This window comes from Drosophila kikkawai, unplaced genomic scaffold, assembly GCF_030179895.1.
Source record: "Drosophila kikkawai strain 14028-0561.14 unplaced genomic scaffold, DkikHiC1v2 scaffold_145, whole genome shotgun sequence".
NCBI classification, from domain to species: Eukaryota; Metazoa; Arthropoda; class Insecta; order Diptera; family Drosophilidae; genus Drosophila; species Drosophila kikkawai.
In genome coordinates this window covers 29050-38631 of record NW_027222477.1, presented here as the reverse complement: position 1 = coordinate 38631, position 9582 = coordinate 29050, and the positions used below count along the sequence as shown (strand labels likewise).

The 9582-nt window shown below is 44.7% G+C and overlaps 1 protein-coding gene across 1 annotated transcript; it reads left to right on the top strand.

Moving 5' to 3' along the window:
• Positions 1 to 3903: 3903 nt before the first annotated feature.
• On the top strand, positions 3904 to 9338 carry LOC138929340 (uncharacterized). Its single transcript, XM_070288784.1, has 2 exons — positions 3904 to 4978; positions 5392 to 9338. Exons 1-2 carry the CDS (start codon positions 3904 to 3906, stop codon positions 9336 to 9338), a joined length of 5022 nt encoding a protein of 1673 aa, XP_070144885.1.
• Positions 9339 to 9582: the final 244 nt, after the last annotated feature.

The window sequence follows — 9582 nt, the reverse complement described above, 5'->3', positions numbered from 1 at the left end:
ACTTCAGTGGACAATTGCACCGCAGTCCTTCTTACATAAACAGAAGCTCACAGAAGCTCTTTTTATTAACAGGCCGCCTTACCCATTTCATATACAATTTTGTTTACAAACAATTCTTAGCTGGGAACCGTTTAACCAGCCTTCCTTCTTGTATAAACAGAAGCTCACAGAAGCTCTTTTTAATTAAAGCCGCGCGGTCCTTCCACCATAAACAAAGCTGAGTCCAGCTTATGATAATATAAATATCCGCCAAGCTAAGGCATTGAAGATTAATCAGTTGAATTAAATTTCGTAAATCAAGATGACAAATTGCATCACCCAATTGTCCGATTCTCTTGAATCGAACTCTTTAAACAGATCCCTAATTCTCTTAAGCAGAGGTTAGCTCACAGGCAAATTACACTAGATCAGGCAGTCGGTTTCGAGTCGGTTTCGAGTCAGTTTCGAGTCGGTTCTTGGCACAGTATTCGGTCCGTTCAAAAATAAGTTAATCAGTAAAATAAAAATAAATGTTAAGGATAAGTGTAACAAAGTGAAGTTAAAATAAAAAATAAAAATTATTTTTTTAAAATATTTCACAAGGATCATATTTAATTTGCATGTGTTTACATGGCTATATGCCCCTCTCCTATGTTCTAAATCAGCCAATATCCGAAAAGGTTTACATCCAGTTTTTTTTCCATACATAAAAACCATACATCCACACCGATTCCGTAATATATGTACGTACATACTTACACAATTTGCATACGCACATAGGTATGTACGAACATTGCCGATTTATGAACATACATATGTACATTACCTTTGGTTCACAAATCGGCGGCATTTAGAAGAGAGAAAAATAAATAAAGATCATATTCCATCCACCACAAATATAAAACATATGTACATATTTTCCATCCACTGCACAACAACAGAACAAAAATATAAATAAAGTTAACCCCCTCCTCCAGCTGGCCGATAATACGTGCATACATATACACATGCCAGAAAAAGTATGCGTACAAACTCGATGCCTAACTTTGATCGCTAAAAAAACATATATAAATAATTGATATCGACTTAATTTTTTTTTTTATATTGTTTACACGTTTATTGATTATATATATATTTAGTTTTTATTGTCATAGTAGCTTAACTTTACATATTAAAATTAAAAAACGAAAAAGTGACGAATTTTTAGCCAGAAAAAGTTTGCGTACAAATTTGAAAAACGATGTGTATTTGCTCTGTATGCAGCTTTGGGCACCGTTAGATTACTAAAAACGGTAAACAAAGCTCTAAGAACTCCTTGGCATTCGTCCTTTGAGTTAATTTCTTCACTTCGTGGAAAAAATCGCAAAGGGCAAGTATACAAAAGAAATTGATCCCGATTTAAGGATATTAATTGTAAAACTCCGAGATAAGGGGAAAACTCTGCGGGAAATTGGGAAAATTGTTGGCAGAGCTCATACCTCTATACAAATAGTGCTCAAAAACTTTGTTTTAATCGGATCAATTAGGTCAAAGCCACGTTTTGGACGGCCACCTAAGCTGACGGATCGAGAGAAGCGGGACGTTTTGAAGAGTGTGAAGCTGAATCCTCGATTAACAGCCTTTAAAATTAGTCAGGACATCAAGGAGAAGTACAACAAAGATATTCATAGGGATTTAATCCGAAAAATTTGGAAAAAAGAGGACTTACATGCCCCTACTGCGCGGAAGACACCCTTGATATAGCCGGCAAATAAGAGAAAGCAAACGAATTTGGCCAAAAAAAATTTCCAGGAGCCTGTAGTGTTCTGGAACAAGGTCCTATTTAGCGACGAGAGTAAATTCTGCATTTTTGGTATAAAACAGAACACTACAGGCTCCTGGAAATTTTTTTTGGCCAAATTCGTTTGCTTTCTCTTATTTGCCGGCTATATCAAGGGTGTCTTCCGCGCAGTAGGGGCATGTAAGTCCTCTTTTTTCCAAATTTTTCGGATTAAATCCCTATGAATATCTTTGTTGTACTTCTCCTTGATGTCCTGACTAATTTTAAAGGCTGTTAATCGAGGATTCAGCTTCACACTCTTCAAAACGTCCCGCTTCTCTCGATCCGTCAGCTTAGGTGGCCGTCCAAAACGTGGCTTTGACCTAATTGATCCGATTAAAACAAAGTTTTTGAGCACTATTTGTATAGAGGTATGAGCTCTGCCAACAATTTTCCCAATTTCCCGCAGAGTTTTCCCCTTATCTCGGAGTTTTACAATTAATATCCTTAAATCGGGATCAATTTCTTTTGTCTACTTGCCCTTTGCGATTTTTTCCACGAAGTGAAGAAATTAACTCAAAGGACGAATGCCAAGGAGTTCTTAGAGCTTTGTTTACCGTTTTTAGTAATCTAACGGTGCCCAAGGCTGCATACAGAGCAAATACACATCGTTTTTCAAATTTGTACGCAAACTTTTTCTGGCTAAAAATTCGTCACTTTTTCGTTTTTTAATTTTAATATGTAAAGTTAAGCTACAATGACAATAAAAACTAAATATATATATAATCAATAAACGTGTAAACAATATAAAAAAAAAATTAAGTCGATATCAATTATATATATATGTTTTTTTAGCGATCAAAGTTAGGCATCGAGTTTGTACGCATACTTTTTCTGGCATGTGTATGCACCTATCCATACAAATTGCTGGACCGGCAATTGAGACTCGGCGGCTACCAGTGTCGCTGCATTCGAACACAAACCAAGTGAAACAAACAAAATTAAAAAATCTGCGTTTTTAATAGTTTTCCTTTGTTTGTTTATTTCGCATAAATACATATGTATGTAGGTACTGGCCGCCAAGGTTGCCACACCATTACCATACACGGCTGAGTCTGTTGATGAGCCGTTCACACTTGGGTGCATTTTTGTATTATTGGTTTTGAGTTTCAATTCGACTAATTTACAACCTAATTTTTCCAAACCGTGTACAACAGTTCCGATTATTTTGTGGTACGCTTTATCCAGCGTCCAAGCATTTCTTCCAAGGCGATACACATCAATTTTCGATTAATCTTTTTCACTTTCTAGCCCCACAGTATTTTCGACGAACATTTATTTGTTCCCGAATAATTAATTCTACACATTTTTTCCTCCCGTCGTACCCAAATCGATAAAAACCTTTTTCGACCATTTTTTATTTTTTTTAATTCCTTTAAAATCGACAGCAGTTTTTTTTTTTTCGACGAATTTCTTCTACGCGTTATCCAACGCACACACTTTCCCGAATCGATAACCATAATTTTTAAACGCTTTATCCAGCGTCCTCGTATTGATTTCAAATTTCTAGCAACTTTTTCGATTAATTCAGTCAACGAGTTATCCAGCGTCCCCGTATCAATTGAAAATCGAGAGCATTTTTACGATTAATTTTTTTCTACGCGTTATCCAGCGCCCCCATATCCTTTGAACCGAGTTCATCCGTGCCAACGCGTCATCCAGCGTCCCCGTATTAATTGAGTATCGATAGCATTTCTTTCGATTAATTTGTTCTACGCGTTATCCAGCGCCCCCATATCTTTTGAACCGAGGTCATCCGTGCCAACGCATCATCCAGCGTCCCCGTATTAATTGAGTATCGATAGCATTTCTTTCGATTAATTTGTTCTACGCGTTATCCAGCGCCCCCATATCTTTCGAACCGAGTGCATCCGTGCCAACGCGTTATCCAGCGTCCCTGTATTGATTTAAAATCGATAACCATAAATTTTGAACGCTTCATCCAGCGTCCCCGTACTAATTAAAATCGATAACATCCCTTTCGAGTATTATTTGTATTTAAGCTTATCCAGCGTCCCTGCACTTATTCCCAAATCGATAAATATAATTTTGTCGATTAACTCTGTCTTCCTGCGCTTATCCAGCGTCCCCAACAAGAGTTTAACATGGAAAACGGCGACAGTGAGGAACCAAAACCCCTTCTGACCGTTTCTACAGCGGAGGCGTCTTCCAGAGGCAGGGCAACGAGTGAATCCTCTGTGCCTTCCGAAAGCGAAAATCCTTCTCGAAGCAAAAGCCCATTAGCAACCACCACTCCACGTAAATCTACGAGCACGTCGCTCGACGTTCCACCGCCTGCACCATCCACAAAGGCCGCGAAATCAGTCGGGTCTTCCCAGGTCACTAGAGCAACTGAAAGAAGGGCTCAAGCTGAGGGAGACAAGGCCTTGGTGAAATTCACGACCATAACCGATAGGATGGGTCAGTTCGAAGCCAGATTCAACACCCCGACTGACCAAGGTCCGTCCATCCACACGAGTAGGGTTCGACTCGAGCAGATCAGGGCCCTCTGGGACAAGGTGGAAAGGGAGTACGAGATGTGCTCCGAAGTGCTGACCAGTCAAAACTGCAAAGACACAATAACGGTCATGCAATCCAAGTATGACTACTGTTATACCGTTTACGAGCGGTGCGCAGCAAACCTCAATGAGATCATTGAAGATGCACGCGCGCCACAGTCTGTTCAGTCCTTCAATCTGGCGCCGTCTCATGGCGGATGTCGCCTACCTCCAGTCGAGTGCGAAGTTTTCAATGGTGACTATGTTCAATGGCCCACATTTCGGGACCTTTTTTCCGCCATCTATGTATGCAATCCTCGGCTTTCAGAAGTCGAAAAACTGTTCCATCTTAATGCAAAGACGAGCGGCGAGGCCAAATCCATTGTGGCCTTATCTCCGTTGACCAATGATGGTTTTGAGTCAGCGTGGAGAAACTTGCAGAATCGGTTCGAGAACAAGAGGCTGCTGGTCAATAGCCAATTAAAGATCTTGTTTAATTTGCCTTCTGTTGCCCAGGAATGCGGAAAATCCTTGAAGCATTTAGAGAGCACAATCCAAGGTTGTTTAACGGCCCTACAATTAGCAAGAGTCGAGACCACGAATTGGGATTGCCTGCTTGTTTTCCTGTGCTCGTCCAAGTTGCCAAAACTAACTTTGGCTCTTTGGGAACAGTCCCTGCTAAGTAAGTCAGAGATTCCACTCTGGGCTGAATTCCAGGCTTTCTTAAAAGATCGTCATCGAACGCTTGAGGCGATTGAGGAGTTCAAGCCAAACGCGAGCGTTCAATCCAGGGCACTGAGGGCTGACAATAGCTCGCGGTCGATCCAGACCTTCAAAAACAGAGTTACGGTAAACCCGCAATCCTGCAAACTCTGCGCACAGGAGAACCATCCAGTCCGATTATGTCCTCTATTCTTACGCATGTCAGTCGCAGATCGAGAGAAACATGTAAAACAGCAGAAGTTGTGCTTAAACTGTTTCGCAAGAACGCATCTGCTCCGGGATTGCAACAGTACGCATAATTGCTGCATCGAAGCAGCCCTCTGCCAGTCCATTCAGTGGTTATGCCTGACCAACAGTCCCATCCATCCACAGCAACCCAGCAACAGATACAGTCCACTCCATCGACGAGTCAAGCGAATGTGCAAACGTTTCTTGCCGTTAACACGCAAGGGGTCCTACTGAGTACGGCATTGATAGAAGTTTGCCATTTGGGCATAAAATACTCAGCACGGGCACTCATTGACTCAGGTTCCGAGGCAACCTTCATCTCAGAACGGTTGTTCAACCTAATTAAGTTGCCGTATGAGTCCATTCAGGCCCAAGTTTCGGGGGTCAACCTTTCCGTTGCCGCTCAGCCTCGTAAGAGGTGTCAACTCATCATAGGTTCTTCCGTCAAGCCCCATATCCAGATTGAAACTTGTGCATACGTGTTACCCCAGTTAGCTGGTAATCTCCCATCCTACACTCTACCAGAGGCCTCATTAAAGGATCTTCCACCGTTGCAACTAGCAGATCCAAATTTCTTCCGAAGCTCGCAGATTGACGTGCTTATTGGTGCCGATATCCTGCCATCGATCCTCCTAAGCGGCTCCCATTCCAATATTTGTGGAACACTCCTGGGTCAAGAGACCATATTCGGGTGGATTCTGTGCGGTCCGATTGCAGCGAGTCCCACAAGCAGAATCTGCTCCTTTTCAGCCCGATTAGCAGTCAAGGAATCCAAACTAGACAGCATCCTCACAAAATTTTGGGAGGTGGAGGATGTTCCAGTGAAGCTGGTTAAGGAATCCACCTCGGTTTGCGAGGAGAACTTTATCCGATCCACCAAAAGAAGTGAGGATGGAAGATATGTTGTTTCGTTGCCCTTTAAAGAGCCGGACAATATTAAGCTTGGACATTCCAGACCCATCGCACTAGCTCAGTACCTCCGAAACGAAATGCGATTAAGTAAAGATCTTCCATTGAAGGAGCAGTACGACTCAGTCATTCGAGAGTACTTAGACTTAGGTCATATGCACCAAGTCTCCCCTGACGACTCTAGCAGTTTTTATCTGCCTCATCACGCTGTCTTCAAACCAGATAGCACCACGACGAAGGTTCGCGTCGTGTTCAATGCTTCCAATCCCTCATCAAACGGAAACAGCCTCAATGATATCCTTCATGCGGGGCCTGTACTACAGTCCGATCTGACTATTCAGATTCTAAAATGGCGTTTCTTTAAGTATGTTTTTAATGCGGACATCACAAAGATGTATCGGCAAATCCGGGTCAATCCTGATCACACGCGCTTTCAGAGAATCTTATTCCGCAACAAATACGGTGAGCTCTGTGACTATGAACTCGACACAGTTACCTTCGGCGTAAATTGTGCGCCCTTCCTGGCCATCAGAGTGCTTCAGCAGTTGGCTCAGGACATCCGAGGCCAATATCCTTTGGCCAGCGACATCATTTCGAACTTCATGTACGTGGACGATGTGCTCGCAGGGGCTCACACTCGGCAGTCGGCAGTTTTAGCCATTAAAGAGCTGCGGCTGGCTCTCGAGAGTGCCGGTTTTCCACTGCGCAAGTGGACCTCAAACGAAAGGAGACTTCTACAAGCGATTCCGAGGGAACATTTGGTCAGTGCAGACTTCCTTGAGCTGGAAGATGCCAGCACGGCGAAAACTCTTGGGATCCGTTGGCAAGCTACATCCGATAGTTTCTTTTTTGTTCCAATGGTGATCTCCCTGCAACCTGCCTACACCAAACGAGAGGTTTTGTCTCAAATAGCCAAACTGTTCGACCCGGCAGGGTGGTTATCGCCTTTCGTAATCCGAGCCAAGATTTTCATGCAGGAAATTTGGCTACGGGAGCTAGGCTGGGATCAGCCACTCCCCACCGACCTTGTGACCAAGTGGCAAGAGTTTTTGAAAGGGTATCCGACCCTGAGGGAAATTCGTATTCCGAGGTGGGTGCGTTTCCATCCTGCTGCCAAGGTGCAGTACCATGCGTTTTGCGATGCGTCACAGGACGCGTATGGGGCTGCTATTTTCGTCCGAGTCGAAACGGCTGACGGCTGTTGTGCCCATTTGCTGGCATCCAAGACCAGAGTGGCTCCCGGCAGGTCCATCTCCATACCCCGCCTGGAGTTGTGCGGAGCAGTGCTGCTCACTGAGCTAGCAGCATCAGTAATTTGCGAATTGCCTCCTAAAGCTTATGAGATTTTTTATTGGACAGACTCTACTATAGTTCTTGCATGGCTAGGCAAGCCAGCATTCACCTGGACGACATTCGTGGCCAACAGGGTCGCAAAGATCGAACAGCGCACCAACGAAAGCAAATGGGGCCATGTACGATCCGAAGACAATCCAGCGGATCTGGCAAGCCGAGGCGTCTCGCCCCAAGAGCTTAAGGACAGCACACTTTGGTGGCACGGGCCGGCTTGGCTACCACTCAAGCAGGAGCAGTGGCCGAGTGAACCACTGGTTAATCCGGAAACCGAGATGGAGCAACGGCCTATTAAATGTCACAGTGCCACAGTGCCGTCAACAGTGGATATCCTAGAGCGTTTTTCAACCTTCGACAGGGCGCTGCGGGTTCTAGCATACGTGATCCGTTTTGCGAAAAGTTGCAAAAAGGAAGATATACCCCCATCGTCAGCACTCACTTCGGCGGAGTTGTCTGACGTGCAAGAGCGGTTAATCGTGTTCACTCAAAAGAATGAGTTTCCCGTCGAATATAAGGCTTTAAGTAACAAGCAGCAAATTCCAGCCTCAAGTACCATTTCTAACCTAAACCCCTTTCTTGACAGAAAGGGGGTCTTGAGAGCAAGCGGCCGTTTACAAGCATCTGACATGCTTAGTTATGATGAAAAACATCCTATCATCATCCCAGCGCGATGTAGATTCGCGAAACTACAAGCCCTGTTTACTCATCGCATATCCTTGCATGGGGGGAATCAGTTAATGGTGAGACTGATTCGGTCTAAATTCTGGATTTCTAAGCTTCAGAGATTGGTGAAACACACAATTCACTCGTGCCGAGTTTGTGTCATCCACAAGAAGAACCTGCAGAGGCAGTTGATGGGGGATTTGCCCCGGGCGAGATCCTCTTTCTCCAGGCCATTCACTCATACAGGCATGGATTTCGCGGGGCCATTTGACATCAAGAGTTATGTCGGTCGAGGCTGCAAAATCACAAAGGGATACGTCTGCGTTTTTGTTTGCTTTAGTACCAGGGCCATCCATCTCGAAGCGACGTCCGACTTGACGACAGAGAAATTTTTAGCTGCCTTCTCTCGTTTTTCTGCACGCCGTGGGTGTCCACAACATGTCTACTCTGACAACGGGAAAACGTTTGTCGGAGCCTCCACGTCCTTATCCAGAGACTTTATAGAGTCAACCAGAACACTGATCCTCTCCAAACACAGCCTTCAGAACTTGGCCTGGCATTTCAACCCTCCTGGTGCGCCTCACATGGGAGGGCTCTGGGAGGCGGGTGTGAAAAGCTTCAAGGCTCACTTCTACAAGTACACAGCAGCAGGGAAGTACACCTTCGAAGAACTGGCTACCCTCCTTGCGAAAATTGAGGCCTGTTTAAACTCCAGGCCTATTTCACCAATGTCCGAAGATCCCACCGACCTTGTGGCTCTTAGCCCCGGACATTTTCTAATTGGTGGACCACTTCTTGCGGTATCGGAGCCTCTGATTGAGGAGAATCCTATTTCCATCATCAATCGGTGGCGGAGGTTGAAGGCCCTGCATCAGCAGTTCTGTGTGCGTTGGAAGGAGGAATATCTGAAGGAGCTCCACAAAAGGAACAAATGGAAGTTCCCATCGCGAGATCTCCAAGCGGGAGACATGGTTGTGATCAAGGAGGAGAGCTTGCCAGCCAACGAATGGCGGCTTGGGCGTATCCAGCTGGTATGTCCGGGCGCCGACGGCAAGGTCAGAGTTGCAGACGTGCTTACAGCACGGGGCGTCATCCGACGGCCAGTGGCGAAAATGATTCGCCTCCCAATGGACGGCCTCATTGACCATAGTGACTCCTCAATAGATTAGTCCTTCCAATTGACATGTACTAGTCCTAAGTTGTGTCATCCAACGTCGTCGTTCCGTCCACGTGTCTGTTCATCCTCATCCATAACACTTCATTTTTCATATTTATCCATCTCTTTTTTAATTTAGATCCGTGTATACAATGGCTCCAACGACCGACCAAAATCCTCGTCGCTCATCCGGGAGCAATGTATACCGATGTCGAGTCTGCAGGGGAGTCCACGCTCTGAGGGTTTGCCAACGGTTT